Genomic DNA, 27,430 nt, shown 5'->3' with positions numbered 1-27,430 from the left:
GCGGGACTCGATTCCGGGACCCTGGGATCATGACCTGAGCCGAAGGCAGACGCTTAAGGACTGAGCCACCCAGGCGCCCAAGGCTTTTTTTTTTTAATGGTTTTATTAAGATATAATTCATGCCATAGAATTCACAGGGTTGTGCAACCACCACCATAATCTAATTTTAAAACTTTTTGTCCCCCCTCAAAAAGAAAACCCTACCCTTTAGCAGTCATTCTCCATTTTCCGACCCCCAACACACTCCCCAGCCTTCGCCAACCACGAATCCACTTTCCCAGGCCATCAAATTTAACATAGATAAATTGATCACAAATCCTCAGAATCTACTCGATTCTGAACCATGATGTGAAATTTGGTAGATAACTGTTTCACCTAACCAATTTGTACGGCAGGAAATCAAACTTAGCTTGCAGCTTCAGGTTTCATCCGCAATATATTAGACTATTAGGCTGCTTGATCGGGAATTTATTAGAATTAGATCCACATTTAACAAGGGTGGTTGGTTTGGGCTGGTCTGGCCTTTCACTGTTGCTGTGCACGTAAACCCCCTTTGGCAGAAAGAGGGCACCTGAAAAACTCACCACCTTTGGTAGCAATCGTGAAAAACGTGCCCGGTAACAACCTCCCGGGGAGTTCAGCCCTCTACAAAACAACATGGATCAGGCATTACTTGAGTGGTCGCTTTCCGGAGCTTTTATTTTTAACGCGACTCTTCTACCGGGTCACCTCGGGATGGGTGCCGCGCGGTGTACGCGCGGAAGCCTGGAGAAGACGACCTGGCTGTTTCTGGGGGCCGCATTTTCTGAGTGGGGTCGGGTCTAGCGCGTTGCTAGGCAGCAGTGGCGTTGCCCGCGGCAGTTGCGCGTACGAGTCGCCTGCGCAGTGACGCAGCCAGTGCGCGGTGGCGCGGCGCGCGGCGCGGTGCACGCTGGGATATTTAAGTCTTTTCCGCGGCGCGGAGCCGCGATGTCTCCGGCGGCTGCGGCGGCTGGCGGAGGCGAGCGGCGGCGGCCGATAGCGAGCGTCAGGGACGGCCGGGGCCGGGGCGGGGGCTGCGGCGGCCCGGCCGGGGCGGCGCTCCTCGGTCTGTCGCTGTTCGGCCTCGTGCTGTACCTGGTGCCGGCGGCGGCGGCGCTGGCCTGGCTGGCCGTGGGGGCCACCGCGGCCTGGTGGGGACTGAGCCGCGAGCCCCGCGGTTCGCGCGCCCTCGCCTCGCTCGTTCGGAACGCGCGGCGTCAGCGAACCCTACACGCCTCGCCTCCAGCCAAGTCGGCGGTGAACGGAAATCTCCTAGAGCCGCGGACCCTGCTCGAAGGGCCGGACCCCGCCGAACTGCTCCTCATGGGCAGTTACCTGGGCAAGCCCGGCCCCCCGCAGCCTGCCCCCGCCCCGGAGGTCAGGGACCTGCTGGAGAGGCCTGGCCGCCGCCGCACTCCCGCTCGCGCCGCGCCGCCCGCGCACTCGCCCCATCGTGTGCACATTTACCCCTCTCTTCCCACTCCTCTTCTCCGATCCTCTAGGAGGCCATCCCTCCGGTAAGATCCGCTCATCTTCCCCACACCCTCCTCTCTGTCGACTGGCTTTGAATGGAGACCTTGACTTTTTAAATCCGATTTTCTTTTTCATTGAGTCAAAAGTGGTTTCTGTGTCGCTTTGTCTTCTTGAAACACCTTGGTGTGTGTCAGCCATCCCCTGCCTTCCTTGAGCCTTTGGAATGAGATGTGATGCCGGAGCTGTTCCCTTCTTTACAGTTTTTAAAGCCGCGTTTAGAAAAATACTTGATAAGCTACTAAAATATCCCTACTTCTGGTGAAAGTATCTTGACCTTTCTAGAGTAGATATATAGTATGTTTTGTTGTATTTTTCCTTTGGACCAGTAAGAGCGATTAGGTCAATTAGCCGACCTCAAAGAGGTGTTTCCAGGAGACCCCTCTTTTGATAAAACTTGATTGATAAAGGTGATCAACTTAAAGAGGCATTTCCATTTAGTCCCAATAGCTGAGCATTACAAGAGAATACAAAACTTTGGTGAAAATACTAGATTATCAATAAGTACATTCAGTTGAAAGATGAACTTAGGTGTCAAAAATGTTTGACTTTGGGTGTTTATTACTTATGACTCAGCATAAAAGATTGAAAAGATTTAAGAATTCTTTAAAAGTTCCACCTTGCATGTCCTAACACGCACTTTTCTTACATCGCAGTTTTACTTGTGTGGGCAGGGTTTTCAATTTTCCTCTCAAAGTTGTTGAAGTCCATTATAGGGACAGCTGCTAAGCAGCTGCCACTTTCCATCCTTAGATGGAATGGGGGAACATTGCCATAAAAATGCTGTGTTTTTTTGTGGCTCAAAAAGCAGTTTAAGGGGTGCCTGAGTGGCTCAGTCAGTTGAGCCTGCGACTCTTGGTTTCAGCTCAGGTCGTGATCTCCAGGCTGTGAGAGGAAGTCCCGCATCAGGCTCTGCGTGCTCAGGGTGTAGTCTGCTTGAGATTTTTTTTCTCCCTATTCTTCTGCCCCTCCCCCACGTGTGCTAGCTTTCTCTCTCTAAATAAATAAATAAAACCTTTTTTTTTTTAATCAGTTTGAGCTCTCTGGAAGATAACTGAAACCACGTGATTCTTTAGTAATTCATATTTCTGCCATTCCTTCAGGCTTCTTTGGTTCTATAATGTGTTTCCCATTCTCCATAGGGATTGTGGGAGTTTATCAAACCGGTTTGTGATAACACCTCGAAGACGATATCCAATCCAGCAGGCCCAGTATTCTCTTCTGGGCGTACTTCCTACAGTATGCTGGAATGGTTATCACAAGAAGACTGTGCTGTCTCCTCGGAATTCCAAAATGGTGTGCAGCCCAGTGACAGTGAGGATTGCTCCTCCGGATAGTAAATGGACTCGTTCGCCAATGTGAGTATTACTGCTGGCAGAATAAACTTTCCTGTTTATTTCCACTTATTCTTCCACAGCTGTTCCTCTGACAAAAGAACTATAAAGCAAAAAAGGGAAGAAGGTGCTTATTTGAATGAGAAATCCCTAACTCTAGTCCTTGAACAGCATTCTTTTTGTTTTGACCTTAGACGGTAGCTTTAATTCTAAGGGCAGTTTCTGTCAGTGTATATTTTTGCTTATTAGTTAGCTTCTGATTTCCAATGACTGAAGTCTGCTATATGCATGGTTATTAACATATCTTAATGCCAGAATCTTGTTTTTCATTACAGACCAGAGCAGACAATCAACTCAACACTGTCCTCACCATCAAGTAATGTCCCAGACCCATGTGCAAAAGAGACTGTACTGAGTGCCCTCAAGGAGAGGAAGAAAAGGACAGTGGAGGAGGAAGACCAAATATTTTCTGATAGCCAGGAAAATAAAAGAAGGTAACAGGCCCCGCAGAGTACTAAACAGGCCTCCCACACAGACTCCTGTGATTTGTTGATATACAGATCACTCCCAAGAAGAAACAGAGGCCAGCTCCACAGTTTCTGAGCTTCAGTAGGTGCCCTTCTTTGGATTCCATGGAAGAGCTTGGTAACAAGGGGTTTAATGCTGTTAGTTTCCTAAGGTACAGGTTAAATTTTATAACTTACCTTTTCTACAAGTACTAGAGATAAGCTGACAGCTGTTAGCCATGTTAGCCTCATACTTTTGATACAAATGTGCTAAATTTTATTTTTTTTAGAGGGAATGCTAAAAGTCTTCCCTTCACTAGCTTGTGTTGCTTAATTATTTGGGTAACCACCATTCGAATGTCATATTTGTGCTGAAGGAAATGCTTGGCGAAGCAAAGTGAAGACTGGAATATGGTAGATTTATCAGTAATGAGAGTAAAACCAATTTCATTATTTGGTTTGTGATATTTTAATGAAAATGGAATAAGCAGTCTGTCTCCTAAGTGTGGAAAGAGCAGAGGTTTAAGTCACTAGGTATGATGCATAACTGCTTTCCAAGAATCAGTTAAGGATTTCACTCGTCTTTTAATTTGACAGATTGAGCACCTATTGTGTGCCTGGGCCTACTCCAGGTACTGTGGATAGAGCAATGAGTAAGAGTCCCCATGGGACTTGGATAATAAAATAAGGAATTCTAGATTGTACTTGTATAGAAGTAAAAAAAAAAAGAAACACAACAGGATGCTATAACAGATAATGAGAAGGGGGTTTCTTTATATACATTGGTCAAGGAAGCACTCTGAGGAGACAGTGGACCCCACACTTGTTCAATGTAACCGTTACCTAGACCAGATTGTTCATATCCTACAAAGTTGGCCGTCTTTAGTACTAACAATGCAAAGTTAGGTAGGGAGATATAAATAAGTGGAAGTGTTTTTATGTGACATAGGAAGATCTAATGATGAGTACAGATGATTTATAGGTGAGCAATTTGAACTGATGTCAACTAGCTAAGCAGGGGTGGCAAGGAGTGGGGGAGGTGGGAGAGGGAATCATCATTCTTATAGTCCAAATAAGTCTGTCATATTCTCCAAGGTTAAAATTTTTCTTGACCCCAGTGAGCCTATTAACTGAGGATTCTGTCTTGTCTTTCTCACACTTGGAGTAAGCAATGATTATGGGCACCATGCATAGGCCCTTATGTGTGATATGTGAAGTTTTTCCCTAACAGACTTGCCATATTAACCTCTAGAGCACTATGGGATGTGTGGGTTAGTCCCTAAAATGTTTTTGTTTTTTGTTTTTCATTTGTGGATGGTAGAGTATTGTGATAGTAGTACTTTGGAGAGAAGTTAGCGAATAATAACACCTGAATAAGTTCAAAAGGTCTTGAAGCATTTTTATACTCGTTATTATGAGGACAATCTTAGAATAAATCTGCCTTTCAGAATCTTTAGGATTTGAAGCAGCCTTTTTCTTGTCTAGCCATTTCGATATGCCACAGAAATAGTAAGGTTCCAGGAGTATGAGAGGATGCTCTAGCCATTTTGATATGCCACAGAAATAGTAAGGTTCCAGGAGTATGAGAGGATGCTCTAAGGGGGAAAAAAAAAAAGTTCATTTAATTGAGGGTTTTTTGATTTGTCACAGGCGCCATGATAGCAGTGGGAGTGGACATTCAGCATTTGAGCCCCTGGTGGCCAATGGAGTCCCTGCTTCTTTTGTGCCTAAGTAAGTGAGAATCCATCTGAATGAGGTAGACTGGGGAAGGGCACTGTCAGAGCTGTTGTCCTACAGAGATTTTCCTCTGTGTTTTTGCATTGCTTTATTAGCCCAGGTTCAAATCTTTGACACCAGAGAGGAACATTTGGAATAATGTTCCACAATAACTATCGTCTAATTTCTTTTAATATTTTTTCATTAATATGGATAAAAATATGGTAAGGCTAAGAGAGTTTGTAAATATATTTAATAACTATGTATATAAACAGGTTTGTGCGATGGTTAAAGTGCAACAGTATGAAATTTAAGATAAATGTTAAGTTTGTACAATTGAGTTTAAATACATTTAGGGGTTGGATGAGAGGGAAAGTGTCTTAGAAATCTGTGTGAAAAGACTTGAGGTAACTTACATGTTTATTGAGTCAGGAGAGTGATAAGGCTGCCAGAAGAGCTAATGTGCTCCCAGTCTGTGCTGATAGCAGAACAAAGACCAGAATGGAGCAAGGGAGGGGTTGGTGGGCGGCGGTTCCTGCTGTCCTGAGTTCTGCTGACATTGTCCATGTAGTGTTGTGCTTGGTTCCGTGGCCTGCACTGTAAGAAACCATAAACACAACCTAACGGTCATTCCGAGTGAAGCAATTGTAAGATGTTACAGAGTGGTGGCCGTGCATGAATGGGTTTTGAAAGTTTAAAGTATTAACCCAAGGGAGAAAAATCTCAAGGGGAATAAGGAAACGAGAGAGGGAGGGATAGGATAATGATCACCAAAAACCAGGGAGCTGTCGTGTGAAGAAGAGGCTAACGTTGTTCGGTTTCGCTCCACATAGATCTGTAGGTGAAATAGGTGAAAGTTAGAGGAAATGCATTTTCATCCAGTGTAAGAATAAACTAGTCCATGGTTGACATTCATCACTCTAGGAGAAAGTGAGTTGTCTACATTGTAACAAAGGTTGGGTGATTATTCTACAGGAAAGATGTTTCCATTGGAAGCTTAAAAAAATTGGTTGGTTCCTCTTAAGGCTGTTTTTTAGTAGGTTTATTGACGTATAATAAACATTATAATAAACTGTGCCTTTTTAAAGTGTACAGTCTGATAAGTTCTGACGTTAAACCGTTGCCATAACCAAGGTAATAAACATAACCCCCACCTTCAAAAAAAGTTGCCCCTTGCTCCTTAGTAACCAACCCCTCCCTCCAGTCTTGCCCCCAGCCCCAGGCATCCACTGATGTGCTTTTTGTCACTGTAGATTAGCGTGCAGTTTTTTCTATACAAGTGGAGTCATACATTTAATTTTTTTTTAAATATTTGGCTTTCCCTTCCTGACTTGCGCAAGATACTTAGCTGAAGTGGTAACAATAGTATTAAGAGCTTTATCCTTATTAAGTTTATTTAAGAAATATTTTGTGACCATGGATGAAGCCTTAGAAGAATGTTGCCTTAAATAGCACACTCACTGTCTTTTTCTCTTTTGTTAGGCCTGGCTCTCTGAAGAGAGGTCTCAATTCCCAAAGCTCCGACGACCACTCGAATAAGAGGTCTCGCACCTCTTCCGTGAGCTCCTTGACAAGCACGCACACGGGTGGCATCCCTAGCTCCAGCCGCAATGCCATTACCAGTTCTTACAGTTCCACTCGAGGTTTCTCTCAGGTACGTTCTGCTTGTGGCGTGGGAGAAAGGTGTTCTGAGCATTAATTGATGAGCCAGTGTTTTCTAACCACGTTCCACCTGTCAGATACTGGGATTACCTCTGAGCTAACAGAAAATGCAAACACTTGATTGATAATTTAGACCCCGGGAACAATAGAAAGCCCAGAAAGTAAACCAGTGCATATGGGGACAGCTGATACAAAACAGCCAGTATTGTAGATAAACGGACAAAGAATGAATAATTCAATAAATGATATTAATTTGATCGAAAAGGTAGATTCAGTCCAGATTGCACTGGATCAGAAAAGAAATTCATCCTTTTGTCATTGAGAATTGAGTGAAAAGTTTTTAAAATACTGTGATTTTTTTTTTTTAATTTTTTAGAAAAAATTGCAATTCTTTCTTAGAGGATGCAGTATGGCCTAGGGGACAGAGCAAGCTTTGCTACCAGACAGACTTGGATTCAGATTTTGCCTCTGACACTTAGTAGCTATAGGGCCTCAGGCGGGTAAATCACTTCAACTTTGTATTTCTCATCTCCCAAGGATTATTACAAAGATTGAAGACAGTGCTTGAAAAATATTCATTACAATGCATGTCAGTAAGTGGGTACCCTGTATATGGTAGTGAGAAAAAAATAAAGCATTCACGGAGGAAGAGTTTTGAGGGGAGAAAACTTTTGAGATAAGGTAATCCAGAAGGTTTTTCCAATAACATAAATGAAAAATGAAGGCCTAAGCTTGAGTAGTTGTAGGAATAAGCACCACAACAGGCAGATTGAGAATAATTCTCAAGAGCCCTAGGATTTTCAGAATGGTGAGTACTGGCTTCATCTTAAAGTCACCGGTTGCATTATCCCCTAATAAGAGCGTCAGCCTGTCCCTTGAAGCTTTGAAGCCAGGCACTGACTTCTCTGTAGTTATGAAGGTCCTAGATGGCATCTTCTCCCAGTATAGGCTCTCTGTTGAAATTCCACTGTTGGGTGTAGCCCCCTTCATGAATGATTTTAGCTAGATCTTCTGGATGATCTCCTGCGGCTTCCCCTTGTTATGGAGATGGCTTCCTTCCTGAAACCTCACTGAGTCAGCCTCTGCTAGCTCCAGCCTTGTCTCCAGCAGCTTCCTCACCTCTCAGCCTTCCTGGAAATTGAAGTTAGGCCTTGCCCTGGTTTAGGTTTTGGCTTAAGGCAATGGTGTGGCTGGTTTGATCTTCCACCCAGACCACTTAGACTTTCTTCATGTCAACAATAAGGCCTTTTCACTTTCTTATCATTCATGTGTTCATTAGGGTAGTACTTTTCATTTCCTTCAAGAACTTTTCCTTTGCATTCGCAACTTGGCTATTGGGTGCAAGAAGCCTACCTTTCAGCATGTCTCGGCTCTCGACCTGCCTTCCTTAACTAAGCTTGATCATTTGTAACTTGTGATTTAAAATGTGAGTTGTGCGACTCTTCCTTTCACTTGAACACTTAAGAGGCCTCTGTAGGGTCGTTACCTGGTATAATTGCAATATTGTAGTATCTCGGCGAATAAGGAGGCCGGAAGAGGGAGAGAGATGGGAGAAGTGCCTGTTAATGGGACAATCCGAGCACACATTTTTTTTTAAGTTGGCTGCCTTGTAAGGGCGTGGTTTGTGGCTCCTCAAAACAATTACAATAATAGCATCAAAGATCCCTCATCACAGATCATTGTAACAAAGAGAATAATAATAAGTTGGAAATACTGCAATACTTAACCAAAATGTGAGACAGAGACCTGAAGTGAGCAAATACTATTAGGAAAAGGGCACTGATAGACTTGCTTGAAGTAGGTTTGCCACAAACCTTCAATTTGTTAAAAACAGCATTTTCAGGGGCGCCTGGGTGGCTCAGTCGTTAAGCGTCTGCCTTCGGCTCAGGTCATGATCCCAGGGTCCTGAGATCGAGCCCCGCATCGGGCTCCCTGCTCCGCGGGAAGCCTGCTTCTCCCCCTCCCATTCGTCCTGCTTGTGTTCCCTCTCTTGCTGTGTCTCTCTCTGTCAAGTAAATAAAATCTTAAAAAAAAAACAAAAAAACAAAACAGCATTTGCAAAATGCAGTAAAATGAAGTATGCCTGTACTTACCTGTTCTTAAAATCTTTTTATTATGTCAAATTTAAAATGTACGCAAAAGGAAAGGAAATCTAATGGCCCTCCCTCCCTATAGCTTCACTTGTTAGTTACCAGCATGTTGTCTGTCTTGTTCCATCAGTCCACCCCACCCTGTTTTTGCCTTTGTGTTTTACAGTAAATTACAAACCTGTCATTTCACCTATAGAGACTTCAGTGTATTTTAAAACTTTTTTATAAACATTGATAACCACATTGGCATTATTCCTCTTAAACAATAATTGTTCCTTAATATTTGTTAATACTGCTCCATGTTCAGATTGCCTGTGTTATCCCAAACTGTCTTACTACAGTACCTTTGTTTGAGGGACCAAACATCAGTTCTTTACATTTGGTTCCTATGCCTCTTAGACTCTTTATAGTACTACTATTTTTTTCATGCCTTTGAAAAAACTGGATCATTTTGTTCTGTGGAATTTCCCACATTCTAGATTAAGTTTCCGTCGTCATGGTATCTTTTTAACTTATACACGATCCCCTATGTTCCCTGTCAATGGGAATTTGAGTCCTGAGACTTGATTAGATTCAAGTTCAGTTATTTTAGCTGAACATCACATCCCTGTGATTGCATCACACCAGGAGCATGTGAGGTCTGGCTGCCTCCCTTTTGTGAGGTTGGTAATGATCCCTGGGCTCAGCTGTTTCAGTCAGATTCTTCCATTTTAATTTTTCTTTGAGTTTTTCATCTGATGATTTTAGCATCCATTTATCATCTTTGCCTAGGTCCACGGTTTTATTCGGTTGCAAAATGGTAGTAATCTAATTCTGTCATTTTCTCTGCATTTACTAACTGAAATTCTGTACAAGAGAACCTGTCCTACCTGTGGGAGTAACTAGGTAATAAGAAGGCGCTGATGCCGGGGCCAACTCCAGAAGTGACCAATGAGGTTTTTGCTGTTGTGATTATGTTTATGAACTTCTGAGTTTGTATAGACATTTCGCTTTTTTTGAGGCACAAAGTTTTCCACCTTTGGCCAGTGGGAGCCCTTTCAAATTGGCTCCTGTATCCTTTTGTTTTGATCCCGGTAGTTTTTGATAAATAACTTTGTTGCTTTTTAGGTTAAAAAAAAATCCATCTTGTATGTTTCCAACTCAAACTGAAGTTGGCTCTTCAAGTAGCCTTCCTTTTTTTCAGTTGGAAATGATCTTTATAGACTACAGTCTGGATTCTAGGAGAGTTAAAATTACACATATCCTTTAGAAAGAGAACTCTCAGTCATTAGTTCATCTTGATATTTCATGTTCAGATTTAGGATCACAGAACTTTTTACATAATTTCTTTGATTTTACATTTTTATGTTTTAAGATTTTATTTCTTTTAGAGAAAGCACAAGCAGGGGAAGGGGCAGAGGGAGAGAGAGAATCTTGAGTAGACTCTGCACTGAGTGCACAGGGCCCGACATGGAGCTTGATCTACCACCGCGAAATCATGACCTGTGCTGAAATCAAGAGTCAGACACTTAACCAACTGAACCACCCAGGTGCCCCTCATTTTTATGTATTTTTACACAAAAAGTGTTGCTTCATAGTTACTTTTTTGACTGGTCCCAGTACACACAATTTCAAAATAATGATATCAGCGTATTATAAACAGTAAGATTTTGAATCAGCTTAAGAATTATTTTTGATACAGTCAAAGTTTAGAGTAATGTGAATTCAGTGTTCTCAGTTGGGTACACCACCAACTTGATCTACAGTAAGGTTCAGTATATTTTAATGTTTTGGGGTGTTTTTTTTTTATACAGTTTGTTTTTATTTATGTAAAATAAAATACTTAAATTGTTCCAAAGAACAGGGGCGCCTGGCTGCTTCGGTCAGTGGATTATGTGACTCTTGATCTCGGGGTCGTGAGCTCCAGCCCCATCATGAGTGTAACGATTACTTAAAAATAAAATTTAAAAAAAAAAAATTGTTCTGGGGCGCCTGGGTGGCTCAGTTGACTCTTGATCTCCCCTCGGGTCTTGATCTGAGGGTTGTGAGTTCAAGCCCCGCTTTGGGCTCCATGCTGTGCGTGGAGCCTACTTTTAAAAAATTAAAAATAAAAATAATGTAAGTAAACATAAATGTAAATAAATACAAATAAAATAAAAATTGTTCCAGAGAACATATGAGAAAAGAAAATACACTCAGAGAAGTTCACAGTTTCAACCTCTTTCTACTCCACATTGTTCCCTTCCTATTTTTATTACTTTTTGGCTATCCTTCCACTGTCTTTTTTTTCTTAAAACTATATGCAAATCCATGTCTATCTGTAAACCCCACCTTCTGACGTGAGGCAGTAATATGCACAAGTGTGAGCCTTGCTCCGGCTCTCCTTCTACAGTATCTGTAGTTACTCTTGTCCTCTGTTGATAAACATTGAGCTGTTTCAGTTTTCTGCTGTGACAGATGGTTCTGCACGTAGTGCTTTAATTCATGTCATTTCACTCCTTGGCCATTACACTTCTTGGATAGATTGCCTAGAATACCGATTTCCCAGGCCCACAGTTAGATGCATGTACAGTTTCACTAGGTATTTTTAAATTCCCCTCCTTAGAGGATGTACCATTAGCATTCCCATTAGCATTATATGAGTGATGGGACTTCTCCACAGTCACACCAATAGATTAGGTTGTCATAGCTTTGGGTTTTTACCAGTTAGGTGAGGAACTGTGTGTGTGTGTGTGTGTGTGTGTGTCTCTTTTAAGATTTTATTTATTTGGAGAGCACGAGCACGTGCATGTGGGGAGGGGTGGGGAGCAGAGGGAGGGAGAGAGAGAATCTCAAGCGGACTCCACGCCAAGCACAGAGTGTGATGCAGGGCTGGATCCCACAACCAGAGCTGAAATAAAAAGAGTCAGACGCTTAAGCCACTGAGCCACCCAGGCGCCCCATAGTTGTGTCTCTTAAGAGTGAGTTTGGGCTGATTTTCATATATTAGAGAAATATATTCCAAATGAACTAAAGATACAAATGTAAGATAAAAACCATAAAAGTATTCGTAAGAACAGACTTCTCATGCATTGCTGATGGGAGTGTCCATTCATACAGTTCTCTGGAGAGCATTGTGGCAGTAATTATCAGTATTAGAGATGCATGTGCCCTTTGATCCAGCAGGTTTGTTTTTAGGAATTAATTCTATACATATACTCAGAAGCATATAGAAGGATGTTGATTGTAGCATTTTAAGAGCAGAAGCTGGGGCGCCTGGGTGGCTCAGTCGTTAAGTGTCTGCCTTCGGCTCAGGTCATGAGCCCAGGGTCCTGGGATCGAGCCCCGCATCGGGCTCCCTGCTCGGCGGGAAGCCTGCTTCTCCCTCTCCCACTCCCCCTGCTTGTGCTCCCTCTCTCGCTGTGTCTCTCTCTGTCAAATAAATAAAATCTTTTAAAAAAAAAAAGTTTTAATAGCAGAAGCTTGGAAACAATGTAAAGATACCTTCTCCAGGGGGCTGGTTAAGTAACAGTATTTCCCTAAGTTGCAATACTATGTAACTATCAGAAGAATAAGGTAGCTTAATAGGCACTGACGGGAATTCAAAAATACAGAACAAAAGCAAGGTGCAGAATTGTGTGTATAGTGTTCTCTGTTATTTGTGCATAGAATACTTTTGATAGGTTTTATTAGAAGCCAGGAATAACTGTTGAGGTAGAAGGCAGACTTTGTACTGTGTACTCTGCTTGTTGGAATGTATGGCGTGCTGCACATAGTACCTTTCCTGGTTTCGAAAAGTTTCTAAGTATAGATAACTGTTAAGTAAAATAGGATTCCCCTGTCCTGGTTCTCCTGGTCTCCTTCCCGTAGGTATCTGTTGTTAACATTCGTACCAGGTGTGCGGACACAGACAATGCACAGAATCTTTGGTCTGTGCTACACAAATGGGATCATCGTGTATGGGCTTTTTTGTCTCTTTTTTAATCATATATTGCACAGTATTCTGTGTCAAATCTATATTTAATTTTTTTCATACTGTAGAAAAATACCTTAAGTGTACAGCTTCATGTAGCCAGTCAAGTAATAAATCATTTTCAACACCCAGAAGCCCCTCTCGTACCTCTTCCTTCCTTCCTGAGTATTAGCACCTTATTGTTTTCCCTATTTTTAAACTTTATATTAATGACTAGGATATGCTTTCTTTTGTGTTTAGCTTCTTTCACTGTTTTCCTTGTGAGATGCATCCAGGTTGTTACATGTAGCAGCAAGTCTTTCATTTTCATTGCTATATTCATTTTCTTTATATGAATATACCATAATTACGTTTTTCCTCCTGCTGTTGGACATTGGGTTTCCAGTTTAGAGCTATTATGTGTAATGTTGGTATTAAGTCTTTTGGTGCACATATGTAAAGTATGTGTAGTGCTCAGTTGTAGTAGATGTTGTTGGACCATTTTTTTTTTAAAGTTACATTTCAGTTAATACTCTTACCACTGCAGTATGAGATTTTGTTCCTGTGGTTATATACATCCTCACTAACACTTGATGTTGCCAGTCTCTTTAATTACCCATTCCGGTAACCAAATTTCATTGTGGTTGTAATTGTAATTGCTGATTGCTAATGAAATAGAGGTATGAACTGTTCATTAGCCATTCATACTTCCTTTTTTATGAAGTGCCTATTCAAGTTTCTTGGCCCTTTTCTATTAAGTTGTCTTTTTGTTACTGATTTATAGAAATTCTTTATATATTCTAGATACAAGCTTTCTCTAAATTGTACGTGTTGCAACAAATCAGTATCCTACTCTGTGTCTCACCACTTCATTTTCTTCACTTTACACTTAACGGTTAATGTATTGTGTGCACTGTTTAGGAACTCTTTGTCTTCCTAAAGTCATGATGATGATTTGCTATCTTCTAGAAGCTTTATTCTTTTTCTTTTCACATTTGGATCTATAATCCACCTGAAGTTGATTTTTGTGTACAGTGTGAAGTAGCAATCAAAATATCCACTTGACTTAGTAAGCAACATTTATTGAAAGGTTGAACCATCCCTTTCCTGTTGCTCTGTGGCACTGCCTTAGTTAATTTAAGTGTATGTATGTGGATCCATTTCTAGATTCTGTTCTGTTCCATTGGCCTGTTTTTTTGCCCTGTACCTTTTTTTCCTACACTGTGCCACACAGTCTTTTAGTTTTGATATGTAGTAGAATAAGTCATCCAACTTCTTATTTCTCTCATTGCTCTTCAGAATTGTCTTGGATCTTGACCCTTTGCCTTTCTCTGTCAGTTTAGAATCAGCTCGTCGATTTCCACTAAAAGAAAGAAAGGACACTTGTGAGATATTAAGACTGCCTTTAATCTACTAATTATTTTGGAGAGAAAAGACATTTTTACAGTGTTGAATCTTCCAATCCATGAACATGGTATACCTTTCACTTATTTACATCATCTTTAACTGCTCTGTGTAGTGGTCTTACATATTAAACTTATTCCTAGGTATATTTTTTGATGCTATTATAAATGGTGTATACTCTGTTGCTGATGTATAACAAATACAACTGATTATCATATTCAGAAAATTTGCTAAATTCCATAAATCATCTGTATATTCTTTAGGATTTTTGTGTGTATATCATGTTGTCTACAATGACAGCTTTTTTTCTCTTTATAGTTTTTATGCCTTACTGTATTTGGTTAAGACCTGAAGTACAATGTTGAATAGAAGTGACAGCAAACATCTTTATTTTCTTGATCTCAAAGGGAGTGCTCTCCACATTTCCTGTTATATATGCTGTTTGATATAGGGTTGTTGTGGATTTTTTTTTTAATTTATTTATTTTGGTGAGAGTGCATGGGTGGGAGAGAAAGTCTCAAGCAGACTCCGAGCTGAGCATGGAGCTCAACATAGGGCTCGATCCCATGACCCTGAGGTCACAAAACCAAGAGTCAAGCCACTTAACTGACTGTACCACCCAGGCACCCTGATACAGTTTTTTGGTAGATACTCTATTGGATTAAGGAAGTTCCTTTCTCAAGGTTGTATCATCAAATAACCAATTTTAGGAGTCACTCTATTACATGTTTTTCTATTTAATTTCTGCCCTTCTAGATACTATTTTTTTTTTTTTGCCACGGCACGAGGTGTGTTTTATTTTCATCAGACATACAAATAATTTGCTATAATATCCCAAGGCAAACCGGAGAATTTGGCAGTCCGATTGGGGTGGGGGGGGGGGTCCCGTCAGAGACCCGCAGGCCGGTGGTGTCGGCACAGAGTGCCCGGGTTCACGGTGCAGCTTGTCACTCATGTCCATCTTGCAGGTGGCTCTTCTTCCTCCACATCACGACTGGGGTATCTCGAAGGTACGGGGATGGGGAATCCTCTAGGTTCTTAGGAAATTTCACTCCGCTTCTCCTGCCCAGTGGTCTCCTTGGTCGGCAGGGTATTCTTCTGCTTCTCGGTTTTCTTCAGCTTGGTCTTATTGAAGCTGGCGATTTCTCCCATGTCCAGCTTGTCTGCCATTTTCTTAAAGCGATCCGTGGAGTTCCACTCTGAGCCCGGTGCCTGGTGCTCCCACTCGTGTTGCTGCAGCAAGAGACCTCTCTTTTTCTTTTTTTTAAGTAGGGCTCCATGCCCAGCTTGGGGCCGTGGGGCTTGAACTCATGACCCTGAGATCGAGACCTGAGCTGAGAGCAAGAATCGGATGCTTAACCAACTGAGCCCCTCAGGCGCCCTTTCTTTTTTTTTCATGTTCGACTTGATGGGATTTCTTTCTTTTTTTTTTTAAGATTTTATTTATTTGTCAGAAAGAGCACAAGCGGGGGGAGCAGTGAGCAGGCAGAGGGAGAAGCAGACCCCCGCTGAGCAGGGAGCCCGATGCGGGGCTCGATGCCAGGACCCTGGGATCGACACTTACCGACTGAGCCACCCAGGTGTCCCTGTAATTCTTTACTTCAGATTCTTAGGTCACTGGGTTTTTTTCAGCCTTTTCCCTTTTCTAACACACACACACACACACACATCAAAGGTTATACATTTCCTGTAAACCTTAGCTGCTTAACCACAGTCTTGAAGTAGAAGTATTTTTCATTTTCATTCGGTTCAGATACTTTCTGATTTCCATTTTGAGTTCTTTGATTTCTACACTTAGAAATACATTGCTAAATTTCAAAACAGTTGTCTAGTTATCTTTCTGTTACTGGTTTTTACCTAAATCCCGCTAGCTCACAGGGTGTGCTCCTGTCAGTCCTTGAAATGGATTTGCTCTGTGGCCCAGCACAGGTTCAGTTTTGGTAAATGTTTCAACTTCACTTGAGAAGAAATTTCATGAAAGTGCTCACTTATGGTGATGTTCCTTGGAGCGTGTCATGTGGCTTGAGGTCTTTTGACGGTTTTGAAACACCTCAACCGTTTTCTCCTCAGATGTTCTGCCCTGTTTTCTCCCGTCCCGGTGTTCGAAGACACATTAGACCTTTGCCTTTTGTCCCACGTCTGTCTTGTCTGTCTGTCTGTGTTTCCCATCATTTTGTCTCCCCCCCGCCCCAGTTCTTCCGTTGTCTACTCTACTGATTTTCTTTAGCTCTGTGCTATTTTAGCCCATACAGCGCATTCTTAAATCACTGTTGTTCTCTTTCTTATAGTTACCGTTTGTCTGCCAGGATTCTCCACATTGTCACTTAAATTATTATAATAGCTCTTCCGAAGTCTTGTTCAGTAACTCCAATATTTGAATCTTCTGTGGTCTGTTTCTGATGTCTGCTTTTTTCCTCTGGGGTATTGGTTAAATATTACTTTCTTATATACTTGATTTTTGTTGTTGCTGTATTCCTCTGTCAGACATTGAAAAAAAATGTAACGATGACTTGAATCTCTGAATGGTGGTATCTTCCTCCAGAGAGGTTTTACTTTTTTATTTTACCTCTGGCAATAGCTAGGATAGAGACAGATGACTTCCGTCTGGGTGGACTTGACATGATTCTGAGTTGTCAGGTTTTGTGAGGGCTGGTTTATTTCTGATTTCCCCCCTCTTCCCGTACGGAGCCTTGAGGATCTCAACCAAAAGCTTTAGGTCGCATTAGGGACCCTGTACTTGGGAAAGCTCTGAATTCATTTTTGTCTTCCCAACCCCGTGAGACTGATAAAAGCTTTTCTCAGTCTGCCAACTGCAGCTTTTCCTTTTGGAATTGGCAGTCACCAAGAGAGAAAAAGGAGGCCTAAATTGAGGGGCTCACCCCTTGGCTCCTCTCCTCTTGTCTCCACGAAGTCTCACCGGCCTGGTAGCTCTTCCTTGGCACCGCCGTACCTTCACACATGTAGGCCGCATCTTCTCCAGCATTTGCTGCTTGTCCCCCATGGGAGTGTTGCTCTAGAACAACACAGCCGTTGCCTGAAAGAGAGTCGGAGTTTGTGATAAGCGCCCTCACTCGAGGTGGAGCCTGTGACCTCCTGCCGGAAGTGCAGCCACTAACAGTAATCGCCGTTTGGTGTTCTCAGTAGTTACCAGTCCCCTGCTCCTGTACGGTATCTGCACATACGCTTAAGTTCTCAGAAGTCGGTATTAGGAAGAGGAGATTAAAGTAATATGAAAGTTCTTTATGTTGAAGCTTCTCTTTGAGAGAAAAAAACAAACGTACTGAGGTAGTGATTTAGTCAGTATAGGTGACAGCCCTTGCATTTGGTGCAGGTGGCATTCGACATCTGTGCCTAACTGTATTCTTACAAGGGAACACTAGGAAGGAGCCAAATCTACAGCTGCCCGAACTAGAAACTCTAGCTTTAAAATTATAAAATCATTACACATGTTAGACGGGGACCAATTGTAGAAGTAGTAAACTGTCCTCTGACCTCTTTGTGCGTGGCCTTGATATATCCATGTCTTATGAGACTTGTCATTTTCCAAAGTAGGAATATTTACCCTTGCCTTCAGTGCTTCAAACCCCAGCTGTCCTCTCTGACCTCGTGCCCAGTTATTCCTTTATATGGTCTATCAGCCAGACCAGGACATTTATTATCTTCGTGGAGCACCTGATACCTTCCTGGTGCCTTCCCTTCCTTGTTCTGTTCCCGTTGTGGGATGATGTGTCCGTCCCATTGCAAGCCCGTGCGGCTCGTCTCTTCAGGTGCTTTTTGTGAAGTTGTGATAGGCTCTTAGACGTCACCTCCCTCCTTTACCAATTCTTCTAACCAGCGCTGTGTCATCTCTCTTCTGGGGCTCCTGTGTGGAGACCTCTGCTACCTTTCGGCTGTTCACGGGCAGTTTGTGTACTCTCCCGTCTCTTTTCCACATTGTCAGTTTCTTGGTGATGGAGCGCTTAGCTCGTCTTTGCGTTCTTTGTCAAGTGTGAAGGTTTGGTGCCTCTCTGAAGTGAGAACTCAGCTAATTAAAAATTGAATTACAATGCAGAACTAAAGTGACTGCTAGATACATAGATTGACTATTTCTTTTTATGACTTGTATCTTTTACTTTCATTTGATACATTCAGTATATTTATGTGGCGTTGCAGGACTCCCATGTTTACCTGTAACAGATATTAACTCTTACTGAAATTGTTTGCCTTTTAATTTTCTGGTTTTTGTTTTGTTTGGGGATGTTTTTATTTCCTGCCCACGTAGGTTTTATGTCTGTTTTATGGAAATGTTGGTATGGTTGAAAATTCAGATGGTACAAAGGGTAGAGTCTCCTTGCTACACGGCAGTACTTATAGAGAGAGTTTTTTTTTTTTTAAAGATTGATTTATTGTAGAGCACACGTGCCCATGGGGGAGGGGCAGAAAGAGAGGGCGAGACTCTCAGGCAGACTTGCCGCAGAGCACAGGTCTCCATCTCACAACCCTGAAGTCATGACCTGAGCCAAAACTGAGAGTTGGACACTCAGCCGACTGAGCCACCCAGCCACCCCTTATATAACTGTTATGGAGTTAAGAAATCACTAGAAGCTTCTCAGTGAGAAAAAGGTCTATACAGTGATAGTATTGTTGTAATTAGGCTGAAGACTTGATGCAACTGTGTGCAGAGTGCTGGCTGGCTGTCAGTTACTTTGCTGCAAGGCCGCTTTGCAGGAGGGGAGGGTGAGAATAGACCGTCTTTGTTATCAGGGGACTGCCTGGTGGAAGAGACAGGTGTCTGGATAATTATTATGTAACAGTAAATACCATAGATGCTGCAGAAGTCATGAATGTCGTGATAGCACATTTTTAAAAAATAAAGTTGAAGTAAAGCTGAAAATTTAATGAAAGGACTAAATTAGTGTACTGGCTTATCTTTGCTGTGATAGGGTTTTTGGGGGGAAGGGTTGGAAAAGTTTCTTAATTTTATCATTTCTGTAAGGCAATATAAACTTGTAAGCATCATGGCTCTAAACCATGACTGTGACATTCCACTTTTTAATGTATGCAAAAGGTACATTTGCTCCTTGTACATTTATTACTTAGCTTTCCCTTACTCATTCAGATTATCACCCCCCCCATAGTTAATACTGGCAATTGAGTTTCCTTCAGGGGCCTTCCTTCACAAAGAAATGTTTTTTTTTGTTTTTTTTTTTTTAAGAATTTTTACTTATTTGACAGAGACACAGCGAGAGAGGGAACACAAGCAGGGGGAGAGGGAGAAGCGGGCTTCCCGTGGAGCAGGGAGCCTGATGCGGGATTCGATCCCAGGACCCTTGGAACATGACCTGAGCCAAAGGCAGATGCCTAACCAACTGAACCACCCAGGCACCCCTGTTTTTTTCCTTAAGATTTTATTTTAAGTAATCTCTACACCCAACATGGGGCTTAAACCCACAACCCTAAGATTAAGAGTTGCACACACTGCTGCCTGAGGCAGCCAGGCACCCGATAAAGAAATGTTGAAGTCACTGAAAGGGAGACTTGATAGGCAGTGATGAACAGAACAGAGTTATATTGTCCTGTAGGCTCAGTCGTGTCACTGCTGTCTGCCTTTCAGCTTTGGAAGAGGAGTGGCCCCAGCTCGTCGCCGTTCTCCAGCCCCGCCTCATCCCGTTCCCAGACCCCCGAGAGGCCAGCAAAGAAAATAAGGTAATGAGTCCTGACTTGCCTGCGGATTCACGAAAGGGCAGGAAAGGAAGGACACGTGCTTTGCTCTTAGGCTTCCTGCAGCTGTGATTCGGAGAGTCAAAGAAACTGCCATCTAGAAGGACAGGGAAAGTACTTGCCTGAACTACTGTCCTCTCTTACAGTCTTCATGCTGACCCTAGAGGCTGTGGCTCTCTCCCTCATCCTGCAGCTCAAGCAGCCGGGGTGTGCAGGGAGGCCACGGGAAGTGCAGCGAGTAGAGTGAGTTACATCAGGGGCAGGAGAGTTCACGGTTTAGACTCCGGCTGACCCTCTGGGCACCAAAAGTCAACTAGAATGCTGCTCTTAGGGTCAGATGTGTGACAGCTCACAGGGATTGGCAGGTTGAAAGTAAGGTTTTGAAGGTTATTGTGTTGTGCTTGCCGTAAGACAAAGGTTTCTCCATGGTGTCCGTGAACTGCCTCTTTGTTTTGTAGGAATTTTCTTTTTTTTTTTTTTAAGATTTTATTTATTTATTTGAGAGAGAGAGTGAGAGAGAGAGCACATGAGAGGGGAGGGGGGAAGGTCAGAGGGAGAAGCAGACTCCCCGCCGAGCAGGGAGCCCGATGCGGGACTCGATCCCGGGACTCCAGGATCATGACCTGAGCTGAAGGCAGTCGCTTAACCGACTGAGCCACCCAGGCGCCCTGTTTTGTAGGAATTTTCTTTTGATTTCTTAAATTTTTTGTCTCGGCATACTTCGATCTTAAATCACGATGGTGTGGACTTTGGCCAGTTGGTAGTTAGGAGGGTGTAAGAAGTTACCCAGTATTCTGTTGGGAGGACTTTGTTTTTCTTTTTCTTTTCTTTTCCTTTTTTTTTTAAGATTTATTAGAAGGAGTGAGAGAGCACAAGCCAGGGTTGGGGGGCAGAGGGAGAAGCAGGCTTCCTGCGGAGCAGGGAGCCCGATGCGGGGCTCGATCCCAGGACCCCGGGACCATGACCCGAGCCGAAGGCAGACGCTTCACCGGCACAGGTGCCCAAGTCAGGAGGTGTTTCTAAGCGCACCTGTGCCTCTTCCACCCGCAGAGAAGACGAGCTTTCTCATCGTTCCAGTTCTTCAACCCCATTGGCAACAGACAAGGAGGCCCCGGGAGAAAAGGGTAGGTTGATAAGCGCACGAGAGCGGCTTGCGGTGGGAGTGTTTCTGGAGGCTCCGAAAATGCGTGCCGAGCATCGCTGCATGTGGGGCCTGTCTGTCCAGAGGTTTGTAGTCTGTGGTGCGGGCAGATCTACATCGCAGCCTGGCGTGACGGGCTGGCGGTCAGCCGAGGTGCCGGAATCTGCGGGCGAACCAGTAGTATGCACTCGTCTGCCTGCTTTTGGGGCAGTTCCTTCTTTATGCCCTCCAGTCAGAAATAACCTTGCACACACTACCCAGGGCCCCAAGCACAGAAGATGCAACCTTCCAGAGGTACCCAGTGAAGAGAGGGTGGGAAGCCAGGTGGATAGACAAACCTAGCCGTTTCTGGAAGAGAAGTAGAAGGAGACAAGTCTGTGTTTGTTTCTTTAGTTGCAGATACAAGCACATGGAAGGCGCAGACCTCGTGCAGCTCCCCGCCCACACCTGGCAGCTCCGGGCAACGCAGGCGAAGGGTGCAGTTGCTGCCCTCCCGGCGAGGGGCCCGGCTGACGCTGGTAGGGCTCTGTCCGGCCACACCCGCCTGCCCCAGCACAGCGCTCCCCAGTTCTCGGGAAGCTGAACACAGGCCTCCTCCAGCTTCTCTGACGGGCCTCTCGTCTTCCTCCCTGGCAGCCACCCCCTCCCCAGCTTGGCTACTCCATCACTGCCGAAGACCTCGATCTGGAAAAGAGAGCTTCGCTGCAGTGGTTTAACAAGGCCCTGGCAGACGGGACCGGTAAGGAAGACCGACCAGCTCCAGGGTCTGGAAAGGAGTCGTTTCCTGGGGTTTTAGCTGGATCCTTCTCATCTGAGAAATCATTTGGGTCCTCGGTGTTAGCGGGAACCGTGGGCACTGGTGTTGGGGAGACATTTCCAGATAAGTGGATCCCAAGCGCCCCGTGCTCTCTGACGTACCCCCGGAGAGAATTACCCAACACCATCTTTCTTCCTTGGCTTAGATACTGCCTCGAGCTCTGTCACCGAGAAGCCCCCTGCCACTCAGCCTTCTCTGACGTTTACCCTGCCCACTGCTGGGACCGCTGCCTCTCCAGCCACCCTCCCAGCCCCCAGCAGCAGCTCACTGCTGGAGAGCTTGAAGAAGATGCAGAGTTGTGCAGGCCTATCGTCTACCCCGGGTGAGTGGGAGAGCCTCTCCCCCCCTGCCCCCTGGCCCCAGCCCTGGAGCATAGAAGGACCTAGGTTTCCCTCAAAGTAAAAGCAGCTTGCCTGCCAGTCCCTGGAAATCTGTGGGATCTTGAGTCTGCGGTGGCTCACCACACCCGAGCTGGTGTGCACCAAAGAGCTTCAGAAGTCTCTAATCAGGAAGCTTTTGGGAAGGGGCTGTGATACTTAAAGCTGGGGTCAGCGGCCTCACTTTAGTAGTCCCGTGCTTCATGATTTGAAACTCCCTTCCTAAGCTTCTTGGAGCCTTGCTGTCATCCTCAGTAATATGCAAATAACATTTAGCTTGTGAGGCATGAGGCTTTCTGAAGTGGAAATGGGGGGTCACAGGGTTAGAGGTCCCGCCGCTCCCTTAGGCCACAGGCACACGAGGCGTCCTCCGCCCTTGAGGTCTCTGTATGTGCCCACATCGTCTCGTTGCACTCCGTCAAGTGGTGGGCTCTGTCAGGCATTGGCCTCTCCCAGGGCCTGGGGGAGGGACCCTTCTGTTGGCGGCTCTGTGCTCCGCGCTCGGCACATGGTAGGCAAATGCAGTCAGTCTTTCTTGGGTGAGGAAGGCGTGGCGCATCTAGGTAATTAAGTGGACTTGAGTTTGGGTGATTGGATTTTCCTTAGTTTCCACACAGTTATCCCCCACTTAGGCCAAATCGTATTCCCTCGTATCTTACGGTCTGTGAAGGGTGGAAATAGTAACTAACACCGCCTTGATTTGAGGGAGTGGATACTTGAAGGGTTTGCGGTATGTAGATGGAGTCATGTTCGTTGACTAACTCGGGAGCCCTAGCACTGCGCTGAGCAGGAGGGCGAGGGGGGGCCACAGAAGCATTGAATGCCATCACGTTGGAGGTATTCAGAATTCACGTTCTCTCTTCTTCCCAGAATCCACTGGAGTGGCAACCACTGTGGCCCCTTTGCCTCCGAAGACACCCAGCCTTCTGGCCCCTCTTGGCTCCTCACAGTCAGGGCCCCTTCCAGGCACCTCCTCGGACTCCAAATCCGCAGCCACTTTCTTGGCGCTGACCCCTACCACGTTCCCGACACCAGCCACTGACACCACCAGGTCACCTCCGGCTCCTCAGGCTGAGACATCTGCCAAATCCCCAGCCCTGGCTGCCCCGTCCCCCACCCCCAAGCAGAGTCTTCTGCTGGGAATGCTGAGCACCCCACCTGCTGACCCCCCTGCGTCTACAGCCCCTGCTGTGTCTTCAGCATCCCCCATGTTCAAGCCCATCTTTGCGGCCCCGCCAAAAAGCGAGAGCGGGGGCCCCTTGCCGTCCAGCCTCTCCAAGGTCCCTACCACGACACCTTCCAGCTCTGCCCTCCCTGCACCTGCTAGCCACCCTCAGCCCACGTTCAAGCCGATCTTTGGCAGCGTGGGGCTCCCTCCACCTGCGCACTTGTCCGCCCCCTTCTCCTTCGGTCAGACCGCTCCTCTAGCCACTGCCACGAGCGCCGGTCTCTTCACCGGCCAGGCCAGTGCCGCCTCAGCCGTGGCTCCTGTGGCTCCCGTGAGCACGGCCAGCACGTCGGCAGACTCGGCTTCAAAGCCCGCGTTCAGCTTTGGCGTGAGCAGCGTGACCAGCACCACCACCTCCGCTGCCGCGCCTTTCCTCTTTGGGGCGCCCCCGGCCTCCGGCGCCAGCTTTAGCCCGGCCATGGGCTCCATCTTCCAGTTCGGCAAGCCCCCTGCCGCGCCCGCGTCGACGGCCGCCACCACGTTTGGCCAGCCCGTCCCCGGGGCCGCGCAGACGGCCGCCAGCAGCGGTGGCACCTCCGGCTTCGGCGGCTTCGGCGGCGGCCTCACCACGCCCGCGCCCGCCACCAGCAGCCCGCTGGCCCTGACCTTCACCACCACCGCCGCCGCCGTCCCGGCCTTCCACATTCCCTTCGGCTCGAGCCCCAAGCCCGCGCCGCCGTCGTACCCGGGTGCCAACCCCCAGCCCGCGTTCGGGGCCGCCGATGGGCAGCAGCAGGGGCCCGCCAAGCCCGCCCTCGCCCCCAGCTTCGGCAGCTCTTTCGCTTTCGCGAACTCCGCGGCCCCGGCCCAGGCCGCCACCCCGGCGCCCGGCCCGGCCCAGCCTGCCTTCGGCAGCGCCGCACAATCCGCTTTCGGCGGCTTGAAGCCTGCCGCCTCCACCTTCGGCACCCCCGCCAGCACCCAGCCTGCCTTCGGCAGCGGCACGCCTGTGTTCTCCTTCGGGGCGGCCACCACCTCGGGTTTCGGAGCTACGACCCAAACCACCAGCAGCGGGACCGGCAGCTCCGTGTTCGGCGGCACGACGCTGTCGCCCTTCACGTTTGGGGGATCCGCCGGCCCGGCCGGCGGCGGGGGCTTTGGGATCAACGTGGCCGCCCCCGGCACCTCCGGAGCGTTCAGCTTTGGCACGGGACAGAGTGGGAGCACCGGAGGCACAACCCCTTTCGGAGGAGGCTTGAGTCAGAGCACGTTGGGCGCTCCCAGTCAGAGCACACCCTTTGCCTTCAACGTGGCCGGCACGCCCGAGAGCAAACCTGTGTTTGGAGGTAAGCTCTGGAATGGCCTCGGTCCGCCACACCGGGCGCGGGTCTAAATGCCAGCTCGGCCCCCTCGCCGACAGAGCACCACGGTCTGGCTGGGCCCAGGCTGATGGTCAGTAGTTAGACACGGGCTCGGGGAGCAGGAAGCCTCCGGGCAGGGGGCAGTGCGTCCTGAGTGGCCGTGGAGGAGCTCCTCGGGTAGTCAAGGAGGGCGGGCCTCTCGGGGCAAAATGAAGCCAGTTCTGTATGTCGGGCACAGGGACGGGAGTGTGGTGGGTAGGTGTGTGTGTGAGAGAGAGCACGCTTTTCGGGCACACAGGCACTGATGCAAAGGCCCAGGGGCAGGAGCAAGCTCGCTCTGTTCGTGAACAAAAAGCAAGGTGTGGCTTGAGGATCTAAAAATGGAAATGATCCAAAATGCTGTGGAGAGGCAGGCCGCGTTGAAGGTCATTCAGGGCAAGGATTAAATTTGGGTTTTGAGTAGAGAGGGAAATCCCTGTAGGATTTCAGGAGGATGCAGTGATCTTAGCTGCCCCGCGCGGAAGGTGACTCAGAGATCCTGATGGTTTGTGTTCTTAAATGTGAGAGTGGACGGGGGAGGTGTGTGTACGGATGAGGGCCTCTCGAAGTAGTCATTCAGAAAGTGAGTAAAGGAACGTAATGAGAACCTGGTAGAATTGCCAGGAAGTTGTGAGCGCCGGTGAATTGGAGTAATGAATTTGAGGTGAGGCCAGCGCGCACAGCAACATTCACACGAGCGCTGGGGGGGCAGGGGAGACCCCGCCTATGGCAGCTCCCAACAGGTTCCCCGAGGGGGGGCGCAGGGACCTGGGGGCCCCCTGGGAGCTAGGATGATCCCTGGCAGCAGTGAGGGGTGACCATAGGGGGCAGGGGTGGAGGCAGACAGCGAGATGGCAAGCTCAGGGCCAGAGAGGTGGCCAGCCCTCCCTGCGGGCCGTCGGGAGACAGTGATGGGACTGGACAGTGGGCCCCTGGTGGCGAGGGCAGAGGCGGTCTGCTGTGGCCATGGGAAGGCAAGAGGACCCACAGGGGCTGGGCGGGGGGGTGTTTGGTGGAAGGCTCAGGTTTCTGGAGGGAGGAACAGGTAAACGGGGAGAGGCGGCAGAACTCAAGTCATCAGAGGGATGTAACCTGGTCAAACTGAGCGTTCCCCTCCTGTGCTTTGGTGGCCACGGAAATGCAGAAAGGCTGCTCCGTAGGCCAGAGGGCAGCACTGCAGGGCTTTCGCTCGGCTGCAGCTGGTGGGGACAGCAGCAGTCCCTACCCACCACTGGGGTGAGCCAGCACAGGGGGCCAGGGCAGAGGTGCCCTGTGGGGTCAACCCCCCCAGCTTCAGTACCCGGCCCGGGATGCCCTCTGCGCACTGGCCTAGTCGCTAGTTTTCTGCGGTCTCTTCGTTCTAGGCACCTCCACACCCACCTTTGGTCAGAACACCCCTGCCCCCGGGGTGGGCGCGTCGGGCAGTGGTCTCTCCTTTGGGGCATCCTCAACACCCACCCAAGGCTTTGTTGGAGTCGGACCTTTCGGTAAGCAGCAAGTTCCCTCGGCGCCAGCGTGACCTTCCTATTTCTCCAGAGAGGGAGGGGGGCTTGGCAGGTTCTTGCTCTGGGGCCCCCCTGGGAAAGATCAGCCTCATAAGCTCGAGAAACATGTGGCCCGGCTGCAAGGCCAGCACAGCCCAGCCCAGCCCATGGAGCTGGGGGAATGTTCCCAACCACTGGAAAGCCAGGTAACAGTGCCTTCCTGCTCACTAGCAGAGGATCTGGGATTCTGCATTTTTACTAGTTCCTCTCCACCCCACCCCCCCACCGACTGACATGGTTTTGGGAGGCCCAGTTTAGTACCCGGCCTTCTGCTGGCCTAACCTTCCAAAGATTGGGGTGCCCGGGGAAGTGCCCCAGGCAGCAACTGCCCTGATGAGACCTTGTTACATCTTTCTAGGCTCGGCGGCCCCTTCCTTTTCCATTGGTGCAGGATCCAAGACCCCGGGGGCTCGGCAGCGACTGCAGGCCCGCAGGCAGCACACCCGCAAGAAATAGCCTTTGGCCTTTGTCCCCCTTCCGTCCCCCCCCTCCTTGCCCAAATGTGGACCTCAGCACCTGCTAGGAAGAGCCTCTGACCCTTTTAGTTCCATAGAGCACACCCCCCCCCCCCCCCCGCCATCTCTGGCTTCCGCCATCTCTGGCTTCCGCCAGTGGGGAGGCAATGGCAGCCCTGGTGGCGGGTCCCGCTCGAGGAAGCAGCCTCGGGACAGCTCTGCGGTGAGGCTGGAGAGCGTGCAAGAACATCTGTACATATGGTCCCCCTCCTTTCCTGACTCCTGTGTGGTGTGTGAGCGCTGTCAGGCGGCCTCCCTTCCCGCCGCTCCCCGCAAGAGCCGGCTTGGGGTGGGGGTGGGGGGTCGCAGGCACAGCCCTCGTCCACGTCGCCGCTGGGGACGGGAGTCGGGGAGCTGGGTCAGCCCCGCAGCTTTACCTTGCTTGGCTTGCCTATAAGAAGTGGTTCTCCCGGGGCCCGTTAGGGGACCCTGCTTCCCCATCTCTTGCTGCTTTGTCCCTCACCAGTTCCTTGCAGGATCCACTCCTTTAAGTGGCCCCGAATTTCGCTTTGCTTTGGAGACCCCAGTGGGTGCTGCTCCTGCCAAGTCCAAGTCAATGTTTTGTCCCCCACCCTCTGCCAGTTTGGCCCCTAAA

At 47.3% G+C, this 27,430-nt stretch overlaps 1 protein-coding gene and 1 pseudogene across 1 annotated transcript; one reads left to right on the top strand and one right to left on the bottom strand.

The window, feature by feature from the left end:
* Positions 1-962: 962 nt before the first annotated feature.
* POM121C (POM121 transmembrane nucleoporin C) lies at positions 963-26,889 on the top strand. Its single transcript, XM_028110236.2, has 13 exons — positions 963-1,538; positions 2,694-2,909; positions 3,221-3,379; positions 5,042-5,122; positions 6,590-6,761; positions 19,767-19,858; positions 20,924-20,997; positions 21,408-21,532; positions 21,651-21,753; positions 21,977-22,153; positions 23,079-24,722; positions 26,141-26,263; positions 26,679-26,889. The coding sequence occupies exons 1-13, from the start codon at positions 970-972 to the stop codon at positions 26,774-26,776; spliced, it is 3,633 nt and encodes a 1,210-aa protein (XP_027966037.2). The 5' UTR covers positions 963-969; the 3' UTR covers positions 26,777-26,889.
* LOC114214519 (thymosin beta-10 pseudogene) lies at positions 15,199-15,363 on the bottom strand (annotated as a pseudogene).
* Positions 26,890-27,430: the final 541 nt, after the last annotated feature.

Source organism: Eumetopias jubatus, unplaced genomic scaffold (genome assembly GCF_037043125.1).
Source record: "Eumetopias jubatus isolate StellerSeaLion01/CBP00866 unplaced genomic scaffold, mEumJub1_p1.0 scaffold_12, whole genome shotgun sequence".
Lineage (NCBI taxonomy): Eukaryota > Metazoa > Chordata > Mammalia > Carnivora > Otariidae > Eumetopias > Eumetopias jubatus.
Note: the sequence above shows the minus strand (reverse complement) of the source record. Positions and strands in the feature narration are given on the sequence as shown.